Here is an 18,136-nt window from a genome sequence, read left to right as displayed (position 1 = left end):
TATGCTTCCCCTTTCTTCACTTTGTACAAATGACACATCATAGTGAGGATCTAGCGATGATTTTATATATTGCTAGTCAGGTTTAATTTGATGGGAGACATTTATCCAAAGTTGTTCTCTGTTAAGTTACAGTATGCAAGTGTTTTGTATTTCACGTGGAAGAGTATACCTCCTGTGTGGTTTACATGTACAGTAGAGAAGACGGGATGTTTTCCGGGAGGTTACACTCAACCTTCAGAGCCGAAATGATTCGACGAGTCGATCCACAGAGACCTAACTGGTAACAATTGTGTTGTTCTCACTACTTTTTTCCAAGGTCTTGGGGGTAATGGACTATCGGTCGAGCAGACCGAGACATCTGTAGGTGTCGCTCTGGACACAGGTGAAACTTGTGATGGACATTTTTCACTGTTTTTTTTTTTTTTTTGTAACATTTTCTACACCAAGCAGTCGGTCGATAAATCAAGAAAAATAATTGGCAGATTAATCAATGGTGAGAAAAATCGTGCGATAACACACGATACATTTCACGAAATAATCACGAGACGTTCAGTGCCGTGCATTCTTTCACTTCACGTCTGTGGCGCTGGAGCGACTTTGTTTTTATTACCCTGTAAATCAATACTTGGCCGTAGCTCCTCTTAGTCCAGACAGGATCAGCTTATGCATGAGTGGTGATGGCAGCACTATCACTGTGCCATTCACTTTCACATGATTGCCTGTGGGCACACATTGCCGGCCCGCGACTCGGGCTGGTGGCTAGTGTCAACAAAACTGTAACCCTGACGTGTTTTTTGTGAAAATACCTGAGCTGAGGGTGAGGCTGGGTTTTATAGCGCTGTAATGGAGTTAACGAATATGTGTAGATTTCACATTGCAGGAAATAATAGAGGGTGAGAATACAAGATGGGTTCAATTACAGGTCCAATACTCACCAAAAAAAGCCCTCACATGATCTACTGACATTGGCAGAGTTAGTGCTGAAGGATTTGCTGATTAGTGAATAAGGTGATTGAGAGAAAATTAATCTGCAGCAATTTTAATATGCAAAACAGTGAATTGTTTAAGTAATTTTTGAGCAAAAAATGCAGGGAATTCTTTGATTCCAACTTCTCCAATGTGAGGATTTGTTCTCAGTTTTTATCTCATTTTAAACGGAATATCTCTGGGTTCGGGACTTTTGGTCGGACAAAATAAGACTTTTAAAGATGTCACCTTGGGCTCCAGGAATTTGGGATATTTCTGACATTTCGTAGCCCAAACAGTTAATCGGTTAATATCGAAAATAATTGGCAGATTAATCGATAATGAAGACAAAAATGAGTTACAGAATTAGGCAGAGGGGTAGTAAGAAGAGACTATCCAGCAACCCAACAATCAGGGCTCAAACCCATGTGTTGGCATTCATCTGCCCAGTTGAAGTGCCCTTGAGCAAGCTATTGAGCGTGAGTCAATACGACAGGGGACACTCTTCAAATCTGCTCCCCTTGCACTCTAGTGATCCAAAGCAAAAGAGGATTTCTCCACAGGCAGCAGTTTTAAGCCTCTCAACCAGCTGATCTCTGTCCAGCCAAAATGTTTTTTCCTGCTGCAACATTTCTGGGCATAAACATCCGGCGTGGCTGACATGACTCACTGAGTTATGTCTATTTCACTTTCTCCTTTACACAACACCCACTTAAAAGCTGGTAAATTCAGAGCACTCCTGCCTTGATTAATACTCTCAAGTGGCCACTCTGAGAACAGCGCGCCTGTGATCTATTACAATTTTGTAAGGTTATAGGATGCGTTGCCCTACTTCCAGCTAAGCTGGCTGGTCAGCACCGCGACTCATGTGAAATCATGTTTCTGCTGGTAAAAGCACAGGTTCTATAAATAGCCCCATGTTTTATGCACAGAGATTTTCCATAAGGAATAAACAAACTGAATATATTCTCGCCTTTGGTTTTTTTTGTATCCATAGCAACCTGTGATTGAGCAGTAACACAAAGTGTCCCTTGTCTCAGCAGGAAGAGACAGAAAGACATCTTTTGTGATGCAGCTTTTCAAAACTACAAATGTCAGGAATCAATGGGCTTGCTGGTTCCCAAGCCTCTTCTCTTTTTGTTTCTCTTTGAGTGGACATGAAAATAACTGACGGTTGAATGGCATATTGGAGCTGCTTTTCACCTCTTTGATCACTCACTCATACCTACATTAGTTTTCTTTCTGCCTGCATACAGGAAACACAGGCACTGTTTTACTTTCAGATGGAAAATGTTGTTAAAAATATCTTCAAACAACTAAGCTTTATCAGACAGGACACTCAGTCAGAGATTATGTCAGAGGTCAGATATGCTAAGTGCTACTGCCATCAGCCAATCCCAAACCATATGCTGCTACACTTTCATTACACTATTTTGTCATAAAATGTGGATCTTGATGTAGGAAGTAGCCAGACAATATTGCCAGATGTGAGTCTCTTTAAAGTATGGTATGCTGGCTCTCAGTTTGATAGTCAGTGGATCATGTAATGCTTTAACTCCATAAATCTGTGAAGGAGCTTTACAGGAAGACAGTGGCACTTTATTGGAGGTAAAGTCACAGATGGGCCGTCTGAGAGAACCTTTTTTGCAGTCCCACACAGCCAGTTTTGGGTATAATATACAGCTATGTGGACAGTCAGGTTGATGACAGTCCTCCTGCTTCAAGAATTTGTATAGGCAGAGAGCAGATGGACTGGCTGCTAAGTCAGTGTCTGTGTGTTTGTAATGCCAGAACTGGAAACTCCAGCCTGACAGTTCCTCAGGCCTCGGGCCTCATCGCCTTGAGATCCTGTCATGGAAACTGGCGAACAAGACATGAGGCGTTGCTTTATGGAAGCCACAGGGCTTCCCGTAAATATGAACAATATGTGTTGCTTGTAGTCATGCTCAACTCAAAAATGATGTGAAGGTGGACATAATGACTTGTTGAATTAGTGTTGTTTAAGTTTTAGTGGAATGACGCCTTTAAAAGCGGCATTCCCGAACAATTCATTGTATTTAGGTCTGTGAACAGAGCTTTGAGAGAGCGCAAGTGGTTACTGTGGTGGGTCTTTTCAGGACGCTTGGCCCTTTGGTGGTTGCTAGGAATGGGACAAGTGAAAGAAAAAGTCTGTTTCTGGGTCTCTTCAGTGCAATGAAGGCAAAATATTCTAGAGGGAAACAAAGAAGAGCATACTCAAGTTAGATTCATTGACTAGGCATTTGTTGGTTGTTGGACCACAAAGCACTTATTTTATGAAAAATCTTACTTTCTGGTCTCCCATGTGAGACCCTCTGTCATCACACTGTCATACAAACAGACAAAAAAAACAATTCCTCTCCCATTTGCATCCGTTTTATCTCTTCCTCCCTCCCATCAGCTGATCTCGTGCATGCTGACACATGTGAAAAAAAGAAGAAAAGAATCACACACAAAGTTGTCACTTTTCCATCACCTTTAAACCTTATATTGCCTCATTTGGGCCTTGTGACTCTGTGACATTGGCCCTTGCTGCGAGAATGACCCCTTTCTATCTTAACAGATCATTTACAAGGTGTTGTGCCATTAATGATTGACTCTCATTACGTAAGGCTGAAGGCAAACCACCAGCACTTCTAGTCTTACATTGCAGGAGGATCAGTGGTGTACAGTACTAAAGTAATCACTCAGTCGAAGTAAGTAGGGCACTCAGTGGGATGTTCGGGGACTGACATCTCCCAGCTTCATTTACAGATTTTACAGTGCATCTCTGGCAGAAAGTATTATAGACTAATACACAGCTTTTGTGCAATCTTTTAAGCTAGTGAGGTGAGGAAGTGACATGAGGTAGTGACACTTAAAATGGATTTTTGAGGCTTTGCTCTAAGGAAGTGTGTTTGTTGCAAACTTTGCTGCTGAGTCGTATCAAAGGAAAAAAGGCTCAGATATAGAAGGTAGGGCTGAATGTTTTATGTAAAGCAGTGCTTGGTGCTGCTGCCCTTGCTCCCCATCTATTGTGTACACATTATAATTATGCTTGTTTTCTTTCAAGAATTCATTTAGAGCTGACAATTTGCAATTTAGGCCCTGAGCTCCTACAACGTGCCTGTACCGAATGTTTTATGGTTGGATGCACCTTTTGTTGTTTAAAGGCTACGCTACATACAGAGGTATTTACATGGATGTCACTATGCAGGAGTCATGTGTAATGAATTCCTGAACTTGATTTATACACACAGAGCTTCAGATGCAGCTGAGGACACCAGGCATGTCACAGCCTGAAATGTGCAAACAACAGATTGATGAGCTCGTTCAAACTCCCCAAGTTGACGATATGAAGCCTACTCAAAAATGTTGTCTGTCCTTTTAGTCTGTGCTCCAGAGGCGTGAAGTAAGTGAGCCATCCATGTGTTTCACTCTGCTTTTAGCCGAGCGTTGACTGTAGCTAGCTGCGTGTTTTGGTGTGTTGGGGGTATCGAAGCACAGAGTACATTCTTTCCTGTTGATGACTCATGTCCTGGGCATGGTACTGACTGTAAGCAAGGCCTTGGGGAACTATAGAACACACACACACAAAAACACACAAAAACACACACAAATACAAACACATACACCAACAAACTGTTTGCAGGAGATGAAGTTATCAGCATACTTTAAATCAATATATTTACACAAATTTGCATTCATGCGAGCAAACACAAAGACCATCTACATTCCTTCACTGCATCAGTCCACCAGACGGGGATGTGCCCCACTCACATGTAAAGTTCACGTCCGCGCAAACACACTTGAGTTTAGTCTTTAACAATAAGCGTGTACGGTAAATCTCTGTATTTTAGTAGAGGCACAAGACAAAACTCTTTTTTTTTTTTTTTATAATAATAAATTCAGACAGCAGATTTTATGATGATGCCCCCAGCAGAGGCTGTTTTACACAACATAAGAACAGAACATAAGAAAGAAACATTCGAAATTCCCATTCAAATCTAAAATGCTGGTACAGGAGCAGGAAGCTGGGGAGGTGAAGTTATGTTTGCCGAAAGCAGCCAGTGGCTTAAGTTGGTTAAGGATCCAGTCCTCAGTTTTGTAATACACAGATGGAATGAGTGGTAAATTTGAGCTGCTTAGTTTTAGAAATAGGCTTTGGGCATATATGATTGGAAGATGTAAGGAACATGTGACTATAAAACACCTGCACCTACCTGAACTACTGAAAGGCTCCATTTATCACCAAGCCTTATAATTATGGGCCCATGATTGATCTTTTTTTAGATTTTTCTTTTTTAGTATTTTCACTAGTCTCACACTAACTATGTGGTAGTTGCATCTGGCGTATGCCAATGGAAGTTGCCACTAAAGTCATAATGTTTTGTTATTATTTTTCACAGATGGTCTTGATTTGCATTATGTTCTGCACAATTCAGTTAGAATTTTTGCTGTTTTCTTGATGCTCACATGCTTGTATGGTACTGCCATGGTCATAAATGCTGACTCTGAAACATTTCTTTGAGTTTATGTATGTTCTTAACTCAGATTTATCATAGCAGTCCACACAAAGCCGGACATCAGTCTGAACACCTCTGAATTCTCATGGTGCAAGTTGAACCCTGAACTCTGTGTGTGTGTGTGTGTGTGTGTGTGTGTGTGTGTGTGTGTGTGTGTGTGTGTGTGTGTGTGTGTGTGAGAGAGAGCTCGTGATAAAAGCTTATTAGCCTCTCGTGTTTTTATTCGGAATATTTGTGTCTAGCTTCTTTAAAACAAACCTGTTCTGGACTTTGGGGATTTCATATCCACAATTAGGCTGTTAACAGTTAGTCAGACACACAGTGAGTAAGGTTTTCCTCTCTGTTTTTTTCTGTCTGGTCCTGCATGCTGCTACTGTTCTCTTTAAAATGAGCGTTACCTTTGTGCTGCTCTGACATCAGTTTGTTTTAACCTTTCCCCGCAGTGCCAGCTGTCGTGGTTTGGCCTTCAAAGGTCAGAGTGATGCTCTTAGCAGCTCCGCTGTGATCTGCGTTACTGTGGTTTCCACAGAAACAAGGCAACGGTGGGCAGAAAGCAGTCCGGTTGCACGAAGATGACGTCGCCGTCGCCCACTCGCAGTGACAGCAGCGGCTCCTCTAAACATGACTGCAACCAGGTGTGTGTATAGGTTTACATGTCTGTCGGTGTGTCTGTGTGTGTGCTTTGTGAATAAAAATGCTTGCAGCCACTGTTAACATTTCAGCATTCGTTTTCCTCTCAGTTAATATCAACTGACCTCAGATTTGCTGAATTTAAATGCACCACGTACCATGGTGTCCCTAAGGCTATGAGGCAGGTCAAATATCATTAATTTGTGTTTGTTGTCTAGATCGACACTGTTGAAATGTATTTAATTATTAAGGGTTGTTCTCTGTGACTAAACATTAGGTGTTCCTAGAAAGACGAACTAAACCCTTTAAATACTGAAAAATGCCTTAAGCACAATAACAATGTTCCTACAATAACTGGTACTACAGTTACAACAGTATTGCACTTAAATGGTGTCTCTGTTGATTGCAATATGTGTACCGTTTACAGGTTTAGATTGTATCATACCTCTGTTAATTCAATGGAAAGAAACTCACTTGTCTGTCTAACTCATACAGTATTGCTCCTGTGTCTTCCCCCAGGACAGCTGGGAAATTGTGGAGGGGCTCAGGGGGTTTCCTGCCAGCATGCAGGAGCCTGACAGGCAGGAGGGTTTCCTGCTCAAGCGGAGGAAGTGGCCCATGAAGGGATGGCATAAGGTGAGTACCTCAGCTGCCCTCTTAAAACCGTGGACTGCAACAGCAGTGAGGCACCACTTTCTGTCTCTGATTGAACCAAAGACTTGTTTTCACTCTGAACTTTACAGCTTCTGATACAGGGGGTGTCAGATATCGAGCCACAGGGGTATGCTCATATTTAATTTCTTTATTTGTGATGTTTATAAACTCTCGAGCAAAGCAGACTTTTCTTTTTTAATAATCTGCACTGTTGATGCTTCTTCACGTGTAGTTGTGCTTCTTAAAAGAAAGGTTGATGTTTTAAAAGGCCTCTTATCCATTTGTAGATATGAAATAAAAAATACTGTCGTTATGCATTTTTAAGAGTAATACTGTACATAGGTTGTAGTTCTACTTTCTTTCCTGCTGGTATCAAGATTGAACCACCGATACCATTAGTCCTCCCTGAATGTCTAACTAGAGTTCTGACCTGCCATCTTTAAATACCTCAAGCTATTTCTACATTTCCTCCTCTTCACCATTATAGTTTGCTGTATTTCCTTCTTTCTATTCTTTTTATTCCCTGCTGATTTATACTGTAACCCTGACTCATCTTCCACCCCCTCGTCTCTGTGAGTGTGCTCATGCATACCTGGAAATTTCTGCCTCGCCACTTTAAAAGGCAATATTTTAACCCACAAGGAGAGTTCAAGTAATGTCAAAAGTGCCTTTTTTTATTATAAAACTAAAGTGAGCAATCTGTGTTTATAAGCTGTGGTTATGTCTATGCATGTTCATTATCCACACTGCCGATCACTTATTGCTGCTGCTGTTGTGAAATGTGAATCGCAAGGTCAAGGGAAAGCAGTGTTATCGGTGCAAAACTGCACAATGTCTGTATAGCCTTTTTTTTTTTTTTTTTATTGGTATTTTTAACTATTGTCTAACCAAACAGTGCAATAAATCTATGAGTTAAGGGTGGCAAGAACTAAAAGAGTAATTCTTGTGACTAGATGTTGATTGAGTTTGATTTCTTCCCATCTAGAGATACTTTCTGTTGGAGAAAGGCATCTTGAAGTATGCAAAGCATGGACCTGATGTAGGTATCACCCCAAGAGCACCATCTGTCTGTCGTTCTTTCATTTAGACATGTGCTAACAAAATGTTTGTGCACAGCTGAAGAAGGGAAAGCTTCACGGCTGCATAGATGTTGGCCTCTCTGTCATGGCAATCAAGAAGAAAGCCATGTGCATTGACCTGGACACGGAGAATAACATCTTTCACCTAAAGGTAATTCTTGACAGTCAGATATTATGAGCCAAATTTAGTTGAATTCACTTTGATTTAGTTTCCTGACTCCCTCAATGATGTACACAAATTCCTCAACACCTACAGGTTTTTTCTTTTATTTCCTGTGTCTGTTTCATACAAAGACACTCACACGGCTTTCTCCAAGATAACGCTGCTCCTTTGACTTTATGGCACCCAGGTCAAGTCTCCAGAGCTGTTTGAGGAGTGGGTGTCAAAGCTGCGTCATCACCGTGTGTTTCGGCAGAACGAGATTGCCATGTATCCCCATGAGAGGCACCTCTTCCACTCCCATGCCTCACCCCCCCCCTCCCTCAATGACTCTCTGAGAAAAGTAAGTTGTTACAGTGCTCGTTTGTGGGAAACACTTTTAAAAACGTTTTTGCTGTTGCTCCTAAATTTGCTGCAGTCAGGATGTGGTTATGTGAAGTTAATTGCATTACCCTTCCTAAACTGTCTCAAACAGAGGGCTACTCTTACCAAGCAGGCATCAGGCCACCAGTCTAAGCTCAGTTCTTGGCTCCATTCCTCAGAGGACATGGACAGGTGCTGCAAAGGTTGGTTGCTCTTTGCTGTATTGTCAATTTTTCTCTGCTTTCTTGCTTGGCTAATTGTGTCTTGGCTTCCCTGTCACCCTCCCTTGTCCACAGATTTTCTTCAAGTGCGTCTTACTGCAGCAAATCTGTCATGTTCTATTTTATATCTCATAACTGTGCCTGCGTGCACCCAAACTTTCATCGAATACTAATCCATCTTTCACTCAGACTTGGAGGAATGTGAATCGTACCTGCTTGAACTCAACCTGCTGCTGAAGAGCATGGAGGTCCTGCACCGCACATACTCAGCTCCAGCCATCACTGCACTACAAGTAAGCAAAAGCACACAGAATAAGTTTTCCCTGGTGTAAAATGTGAATGTGTTCTTTGTCTTCATCAAAGCTATTTGCAGTAATGCCCAATGAAAATGCGCTTGCCAAATTTGTGGGTGTATGAGAAAAGTGGCTGATGCTCCCATTGAGTAAGAAGCAAAATAATGATCTTGGTGCTCAAGGCCAATATTGGAATTCATTTAGTTTACTACCCACTATTAAACTTTCTTTTTTTTTTTTTGTGGTGCCACAGGCATCTACTTATGACATCTCCAAAAAGGAGAAGAGGCCAAGGAGGTGGCGATCCAAAAACAGTGGCAAGGAAACCAAAGCCACACTACAGGTACATGTACAGCTTCATTTTTTTTCCTGCTCATGATTATTGAATATTAGTTCACAAGCATTAAAACAGTGAGAATGATGGGAAAATAACGGCTTACATTTCCTCACATTAGTCTGTGTTTGTCCCCTAGGTCCCAAGCTGTATCTCCTCCAATTCCCCTCGTCTCCATGCTTCCAACCCCAACCTCTCTACCACTGAGTCCAACACCCAGGAAGTCTGTCCTGAATCCCCAGACTCACCAACAGATGTGTCCCGTTTACAGGAGGACTTTTGCAGGCTGGCCAACAACAGTGAGTCCCTGCCTAAGTCAGCAAAAGATTGCTCAGAAGATCTGTTTGCTTTAGACAGAAAGAAATGCATTTTTTTTTGTTTCTACGTTTACAATAGTTTCCATGACAACTCTGTGCCTGTTCTTGCCCTCTTTGTTTCTGTCTCTGGCATTTGCTTCTCTCCAGTCCACACCACACTGAAATCAGCCTTTAGTTCCCTGGTAGCAGAAAGAGACAGACTGAGGCACACCATCGACATGCAGGCCCCCCAGCCAGTGCAGGTCATGGGTTTAAAGACTGCCTATGCCTCAGTGAGTGACTGTGATTCAGAACTTGTAATTCTGCACGAATACACCACAGTTATGTTTAACCACAGGTCCAAATTCTCTCAACTGGCTTCTTATCAACTAAACAGGAATGTCCAGGTGGCTCCCACTCTTTAGTCCACCAGGAATCCAATGAGAGCAGAGCATCTATCCCAGAGTCGATATCGGAGTTCTTCGATGCTCAGGAGTACCTTCTGTCCTCTTCCTCCTCTGAGAATGAGGTCAGACACTATCTAGTACCTCATCCTCCTCCTCCTCCTCCTATTCTTCATGTTTAAAGCTGAATGCAGTGATCTATTAATAGACTGACTGAGACTGAGTCTGTAAAATGTGAGAAGTTGGGAAGAATCATTCTAATAACCATCACAATTTCCCAGACTACAAAGGGACACCTTTTTAAATGTCTTGTTTTGTCCAACAAACTCCCAAAATCTTCAGTCTATAATTGTATAAATCAGGGGAGAGCAGCAAATCCTACATGTGACAAACTGTAAGCAGCAAATGTTTGGCATTTTTTCTTTATAAATGACTTTAACATTATTATGAATTGACTATTTGTTTCAGTACTGCAGTGATGTTTTATTAGCCCTCGAACTAGGGGGCAGCCCCAACACATTCAGTTTCGGTTTTAACACAACTAATACCTGAAGGTCACAAATATACAAAATAAAAAAATTATTATTTTTTATTTTTTCTATTCTGATGACTGAATAGTTATTGGTTTGTGTGTTTTTGTCTTTTGATCCTATGTTCCGGACGTTTGCTGAGCTTTCACCACAGATTTTCTGTCTCCAGGTGTCCGACGATGACTCGTACATCAGCGATGTCAGTGACAGTGTCTCCGTGGATACCTGCAGCAACGAGGGAGGCAGTGAGAGACACAACTCTGGTACATGATACAGTAACAAGTTGTGTATCTTCGTATGTGTGTGTGAGAACAGCAGAGGGAAAGACAGAGACAGACTGAAAGGGCCGGTTTTTTTGTCAAAGACAGGCAGGACTAGTCAATCTCTGTGCAGTGTGACTGCGACTAAGCCTCTGTGTGTGTTTTATGTGTATTTTTCAGAAAGTGTCAGCATCAGATAAATTATGAATTTCTGGAATCAGAGAAATTATTCACTTGCTCAGAGAATCTGTTGAACATGACCACCGTCGACTTCCAGACATGTTTTCAAGCTCATTGTGATGTTTCATCCTGCAGTATGGGACAGAGCATCTGTGAACAGGCGTCATTAATGCACTGCTGCAGATGGTGTTTGTTTCATATTTTCACTGCATAACCCTTTTCCTCCAGGTAGCACAAAATAGGAGAAACTAGGAATGAAGTTGTTCAGTTGCAAATAGAAATGCTGGTTTTAACTGGATTCATCTCGTTTAGATTGTATGATTACAGCTTGTGCGGAGAAAGGGGTAAATTAAAATTTCAAGACACTCATTTAATCTCTTCTTTTTTTGTTTTTAAACACATTTGCTAGACTATGCATTAAATGGATTTTGAATGCTTGTGCCAGTATAATGAGTATTTTTTGGATTGAAGCTGATAAAAAGCCAGCACTTGAGTCAATATATTGTTTTGTATATTTGAATTTGACCATTTTCATTCCAAAAAACACAGCATTCAGTTGAACCGGTTCACAGTTTCCTTATTTGCTTCCAGGAAAAGCCTCTCAAAGAGCATTTAGGCCATGATGGGGCACCAAATTCTCTACGGGAACAGTTACACTTACAGCTTGTTCACCTAAAAAAGTTTTAGTGCTGGCTTTAAGTGCTACCTCTGAAGCTACAATATGTCCTTGTCTGCATCAAATCAGCTTTGAACATCAGACTTTACATCATCAAATTTTAGACAATGTGCACATTCAAACACCCACCTCTAACATTTCAGCTGTACTGTTCTTAAAAATATCCTTTTTCTCCTGTTGTCCCACTGTTCCTCTCTCCACATTTCTCTCCTCCAGTCAGCAGCGTGGTGACCCTGGCTCTACGGCGCTCCATGCTGCCGTCTCCCAGTCCCACCGGCAGCGTGAGCCTGTGGAACATCCTGAGGAACAACATTGGAAAGGACCTGTCCAAGGTGGCCATGCCAGTACAGCTCAATGAGCCACTCAACACCCTGCAGAGGCTGTGTGAGGAGCTGGAGTACAGCGAGCTGCTGGACACTGCCAACCAGACCCAAGACCCTTACCAACGCATGGTGAGAGGAGAGAACACACACATGATAATATTGCAAGTATAAATCTGCAGAGGCAAGATAGAGCATTGCTAAACGTACTAATTCTGCCTAAAGACTTGAGAGCTCATGTAAACACAATCATTTATACATGTATGCACATACATAAGTCTCACTTAAGCACTGACTCATACTCTTATGATAACAAAGGAAAATTGGAAGGTTCTAGCTTGCAGAAGGTACAAAAGTCTCCTGATGTGCACGTCAACATAAGCACAGAGAAAAGAATGAACATCAAAGTAGCTGTAGCAAATTATAGATTTATTTTTTGCAGATTTTTAACAATTTTGTCGTCAAATAGTCACACACTAGTTACATAGCCACAAAAATGTCCTATTCACAAGTGTCACACCTCTACATACTGTAGAATATACTTTACACAGTACAGATTTGTATTATTAATTATACCTGGTTGTGCGCACACACACACACACACACACACACACACTCATTCAGCTGCACCTAAAGTGGAGTCATGTTTGAACATACACACACACACACAGTTTATATGTCCATACATTGGTTCATTTAAAAACAGTCAGTAACAAATCGTGGCCCCACACATTCATACACTCAATATTATCTTCACAATCTTAAGTACACACGTTTGCAGTCACATACTCACATGAGCAAAACTTGTCATTTACACACACAGACACGTGCGCCTGTACTTTGAGTAGTGAGAAAAAAATCCTACAATCCTTGCCTGGCAAACACAGGGTAGACGTTCATCTGTCCTCTGATTTTCTACACAGGTTTACGTTGCTACGTTCGCAATATCTGCCTATACATCCACCTACCATCGAGCAGGAAGCAAACCTTTTAACCCCGTCCTGGGAGAGACGTACGAGTGTGATAGACCTGATAAGGGCTTCAGGTTTATAGCTGAACAGGTAGAGGTCACACAGTTTACAGCACACACACAAGTCCCTGCATGGGAACACATACGCTTCCCAGGATAGGCTGCCTTTGAGTTAACTTCACAAGAAATTTTAAGACAAAAAAATGTAGACATTTTTAATTTAATATGTAAAGTGATTTAAGTCAGACTGATTTTCTTACTAATAGTACTGTAATAGATATATGTATTTAAGTTAAAGCTGCTACTTTCAGTAATTTGAAACACTGATATGTAATTCTCAAATAAATTGTCAGACCTTGGTTAGGTTGTCTCATGTCAGAGCTATCAATGAAGACCTTGTGCACTGCAAGAACAGCGCCTTCTTCCTGTTCTGTGCTTTCAAGAAATCGACAAAAGTCACAAAATCCAATCTAGTAGCAAACAATATAAAGCAGTGAGGTCCTGCACTGACCTGCCAGTCTTCTCTTTGGTGGTCCTGTTTGTTTTCAAGTAATAATACTGATCTCTAAAAATATGTGTAGTAATGGTTTAATAGTTGACAAGATGTTATACGTATCACCTTTCCCTCCGTTTGTGTTTAACTGATTGGTGAACACACCCTCATGAGCTACAATGTCTGTTTTTGACAAAGTACTGTCATGTTATTTTGTATCTGTTCTGTCCATTTCCCAGGTGAGTCATCACCCACCTGTTTCAGCATGTCACTCGGATTCAAGGAACTTCACCTTCTGGCAAGGTGAGCAGGAGAGAGCATGTTTGGGATAAATATCCTTTCTCCCCTCTGTTTGGCTGGCCTTACTTCGAGATTGCCTCAATGCTGCCAAACCTCTGTTTCTGAGTGTTTGTTACATGTTGTAGGTTGTATTTAAGGCTAAAACTCCTGTTGTGCTAGATTAAGTAACCCAATTTAAGTTAATGTGGCCTTTGTGATCTCTCTGTAATTGTCCATGGTGATAATTAAGTGCTTGATATTTACATATTATAACAAGTAACTGTGCAGATTATACTAATGTGACCTCATTTGTTAACTCTGACACTTTAAACTCTGGTACGTTGTCCAGAAACAACTGAACGGCCATCGGTAGTCAGAGAAACACTAGACTGCTGCCTTGTTTGCATTTCTGTCCGTGGACATGAATAAATAAGCTGATTTATAAAAAGACGCTATTGTTTGCTGAAGAGACAAGAAAAAAAAAACCCTGAAGATCTAAAATAAGATATTATGACAGTTTCCACGGTCACAATCACTCACCTGTTATTTTGTCATCTCTTTTAGATGTCCGATGGAAAAATAAATTCTGGGGCAAATCCATGGAAATTGTTCCCATGGGGACCACACATGTCACACTACCTGCGTATGTCCTTTTATTCCTCTACTTAGTGTGTATGGGTGTGTGTTTGCATGTGGATACGTGTTTACACCCTTGTATGTGAAACATGAGGGTCCACATCACCATGCACAGTATAGGCTGTAAGTGTAAGTACTAGGAATGAAACATTAATTACTTGACTTACTAAGTACGATATGCGTGTGATTTCTCCAGCTTTGGGGACCACTATGAATGGAACAAAGTGACGTCCTGCATCCATAACATCCTGAGTGGCCAGCGCTGGATCGAACACTACGGAGAGATGGCCATCAAAAATATCAACAGTGACGCCTGCCAGTGTAAAGTCACATTTGTCAAGGTTAGGAAACACAATTATTTAAATCACTTTCTCACTTGTGAATGTCTCTTTCAGCTGTGAATAGAGAAGCTGTTCTTTATCCCGCAATTTGAGAGGAAAGAAATGGGGGAGAAGATGTTTTTTCCTAGCTTAAGCATGCAGAAAAAAATTCTTCCGTCTCTGTGGGATGTCACTTGCTCTTTCAGTGGATTTCTTGTGCAGTGCTACTGTAGAGACAAACTGTACCTAACTGAACAAAACAAACTCTTACTGATGCGTCTTCCGTTAGTATGTTTTGATTTGTCACATACACATGAACCTCTGTGAGTGACTTGTAATAATTAGCTGCCTTGGATTTAGCACTTAATCTTTAGCTTTGTCATCCTCTCAGCAGACAAAAAAAAAAAAAAAAGTACTGCATTTTTTTTAACCAGTGCTGACTACTCAAGCAGACATGCTTAATCCCTGTATGCTGTACCATCAGTTAAAACCCAGGCACACAGCACCCTCTTCTGGACAAAAAGAAGACCTGAAATTTAAAAAAATAAAAACGTGAGGGGAAAAAAACTAAGCACCATGACTCTAATCCGCTTAAGTAGTGACATAGGACTAAATCATGCACTATTTATAACATTAGTTATAAATGCTACAGTTAATTAATATTTTACTGGTGTCTTTTACTCTTTCAGGCAAAATCATGGAGCTCTACAGTGAACGAGATAGAGGGTGTGGTTACAGATTCAAATGGAAAAGTTGTACACTCCATTTTTGGAAAGTGGCACGAGTCTGTGTTTCAAGGAGACCCACCTTCTGCAACGTGCATCTGGAGAGCAAGTGAGTGAATGGTCCCTGGAAATGTCAGTCAATTGGTCTTTACACTGAAGCAGCTCAATCAAAGAAACAAAACTATGCTTTACATGACATGACATGACAGATGCTAATCTGTATATGTGTGTGTGTGTGTGTGTGTGTGTGTGTGTGTGTGTGTGTGTGTGTGTGTGTATGTAGACCCCATGCCAGTGGACCAAGAGCAGTACTATGGCTTCACACAGTTTGCAGTGGAGTTAAATGAGCTGGACTCCACCCCGAGACCTCTGCTGCCCCCCACAGACACTCGCTTCAGGCCGGACCAGAGGTTGGCACTCTAATCTGTCACACTTATCTATCTGTAATGTTGATCCACAGACATCATTCCTTCCCTTTGTAGAAACTAAATACTTTATTACTCTAGCTACTGTTTAATTATATATTTATTCTTATTCTAATGACCTGTACAGATGACCTTCTAGTGTAAAGGGATTTAAAGCTTCCAAAACTAACAATCTGGCCCCACACAATTTCTTACAAACATGATTTGTGGGCCAAGTCTGACCAAGTCCATATGGTGTGAAGCACAGAAATGTGACCATAACCATGGCAACGGTCTACGGGAGTTTAGATCCAGGAGGATGAAAACACATGAATACCAATGTCCACTCATATAGAAAGAGATTACATTATATAGTACAATTTTCCTAATCAATTTAGCTTGGATAAATAAGTCATAAAAAAGTTATGTAATGCCAACCTTTCTCAATTAGTCCACTCAAATACATGAATAAAAAAAGAAAATTCTACCTACCAAGTGTCACTAGAAAATGACCTCTACCACGTGAATGCAATCTGCAGATTTGGTACCAAAGTTATGTAACCGCTACGTTATAACTGCATTTTTAAAGGTATATTTTAGAAAACCCTGGCTGTCTTAGGAGTGTCAGTGAAAATGAAGTGGGATCATTTAGGAGCTATATCGGACAGGGACATGAAGTCAGCTGCAACTACCACTGCTGCTACTATCAATAAGGAGGGAAAGCCAAAGTTTTCCTATTTTGTGTGTGTGTGTGTGGGGGGGGGTAAATGGTGGTGATGCTCTAATAAGACCAGTTTTCTTCATTTTTTTTCATCCTGACTCTCTCTCCGTCTTCTTTGTCCAGGCTGCTGGAGGAGGGGAACCCAGAAGCAGCCGAGGAACAGAAACAGAGGATAGAGCAGCTCCAGAGGGAGAGGAGGAAAGTGCTGCAGGATAACAAGATGATACACCAGCCACGCTTCTTCAAGTATGCTGCTCTTTACTTGTTTATGCGCTCTCTGCGTATGAGTCATATGACATCAGACACAGTGTGCACGTGCTTTTCCAAGTAAATGTTCTGTTCCAAATGAGCAGAGACCTTCACAGTGGCCACTGTGTCTCATGTGTAAGACACTTGTGATGTACAAACTTGGTTGTTAAAATTAGTTTCCAGCTCATCATGACAAAAACAAGTCATTATTACCCTTTATATCATTTTCCACTAAGTCACTAAGTGATCATTAACTTTATGTTGCACCCAGAAAATTCAAAATACAATCCACCATTACATTCCTAGACATATTTAATATGAAAGTCGATACACACAAAATTAAGAAGCTTTTCTGAATTACAGATTCTTGTCTAGACTAGCCAAAAGAATATTACGAACACTATAAAGGCACGAAAATTTAAACTGATAATATCGTTTTTAGACGAAGCAAGTTAATATTGATATTTATGTTTAGTTTTCAGTAGTAGATAATATTATTCTGAAAACTGATATGGTCATTTAATAAGCTGTAACTTGTGCAGGTACTTGTACTTGTACTTGTGCAGATTTAACTGTAAGTTATGCTTCAGTGTAGATATTTCAATTATAAAAACACGTCATTCTTGTCGTGTTAACAGGAAATCTAAGGATGACACATGGGTGAGCAACAACACATACTGGGAGCTGCGTAGAGACCCCGGCTTCAGCAAAATGGACTTCCCTGTGTTGTGGTGACCTCTGGATTTAACCAAACCTCTCAACTACAATTTATCATAGAGATGGAAGTATAAAACTGAACTGAGACCAGCCTCCAAGTGTCCTGACCTGGCTATCACTCCATGTCATGGTAACTCAACCGAATATGGACTTCCAGCTTCCACTTTTGGGACAGAGCAGAGCCTGCAGAAGTTCTGTTGTTGTTTCTGTTGTTTTATTATGGTTCTCCTAAAGGGTACACTTTTCCCTCGCATTATCATAACTGTAATTTACACAGTGTCATTGTTTTCATGTCATTATGGTTCCATCTCAGCATTTACCAAAGTGCCTTTTATTGCAGTGCTGCACTCAATCCACTGCTTTAGTAGTTATGCAAAAACACTTTTGTTCAGAGACTTTAAGAAATTCCGCGTTTGGTTGATATCTATATATGTGGACTTTACTGGTGAGAAAAGGATCAGGGTCGGAAGTGAACTTTTTCAAATGGACGAAAGTTGGTCAAGTATTCCTCCACCCAGGTGGCATAATGACTCAGCATTTTCTGATTGCGTTAGTCAGTGGCCGATCACAGATTTTAATTCTAAAAGAGGGACTTCAGCCTTATTTCAGTAAGCTGCCTTGTTGTAATCAGTCAGGACTGTCATAGAACTGTGGATACAGTTTTTTACTGAAGGGGAAAAAAGCAATAATGCTCCTTGTTAAAACAGGACAATAAACTGTACAATGGACAGAG

General features: G+C 40.9%; 1 protein-coding gene across 1 annotated transcript in view; it reads left to right on the top strand.

Annotated features, from left to right (window-relative positions):
* LOC120786222 (oxysterol-binding protein-related protein 3-like) overlaps window positions 1–18,136 on the top strand; it is an 18,739-nt gene extending 603 nt beyond the window's left edge. The window contains exons 2-22 of the mRNA XM_040121518.1: window positions 5,933–6,124; window positions 6,639–6,755; window positions 7,759–7,812; window positions 7,890–8,003; window positions 8,203–8,355; window positions 8,488–8,578; window positions 8,786–8,889; window positions 9,143–9,232; window positions 9,363–9,522; window positions 9,688–9,812; window positions 9,917–10,048; window positions 10,623–10,716; window positions 11,786–12,021; window positions 12,813–12,950; window positions 13,592–13,655; window positions 14,196–14,274; window positions 14,464–14,608; window positions 15,277–15,421; window positions 15,596–15,722; window positions 16,561–16,683; window positions 17,325–18,136. Coding sequence (XP_039977452.1) covers window positions 6,062–6,124; window positions 6,639–6,755; window positions 7,759–7,812; window positions 7,890–8,003; window positions 8,203–8,355; window positions 8,488–8,578; window positions 8,786–8,889; window positions 9,143–9,232; window positions 9,363–9,522; window positions 9,688–9,812; window positions 9,917–10,048; window positions 10,623–10,716; window positions 11,786–12,021; window positions 12,813–12,950; window positions 13,592–13,655; window positions 14,196–14,274; window positions 14,464–14,608; window positions 15,277–15,421; window positions 15,596–15,722; window positions 16,561–16,683; window positions 17,325–17,421 — 2,451 coding nt within the window. The 5' untranslated portion in view covers window positions 5,933–6,061 and the 3' untranslated portion in view covers window positions 17,422–18,136. The remainder of the gene's footprint in view (window positions 1–5,932; window positions 6,125–6,638; window positions 6,756–7,758; window positions 7,813–7,889; window positions 8,004–8,202; window positions 8,356–8,487; window positions 8,579–8,785; window positions 8,890–9,142; window positions 9,233–9,362; window positions 9,523–9,687; window positions 9,813–9,916; window positions 10,049–10,622; window positions 10,717–11,785; window positions 12,022–12,812; window positions 12,951–13,591; window positions 13,656–14,195; window positions 14,275–14,463; window positions 14,609–15,276; window positions 15,422–15,595; window positions 15,723–16,560; window positions 16,684–17,324) is intronic.

The sequence above is a fragment of the Xiphias gladius genome, chromosome 24, assembly GCF_016859285.1.
Source record: "Xiphias gladius isolate SHS-SW01 ecotype Sanya breed wild chromosome 24, ASM1685928v1, whole genome shotgun sequence".
Classification (NCBI taxonomy): Eukaryota; Metazoa; Chordata; class Actinopteri; order Istiophoriformes; family Xiphiidae; genus Xiphias; species Xiphias gladius.
The sequence above is the reverse complement of the archived record's forward strand: the minus strand, read 5'-3'. Positions and strand labels throughout refer to the sequence as shown.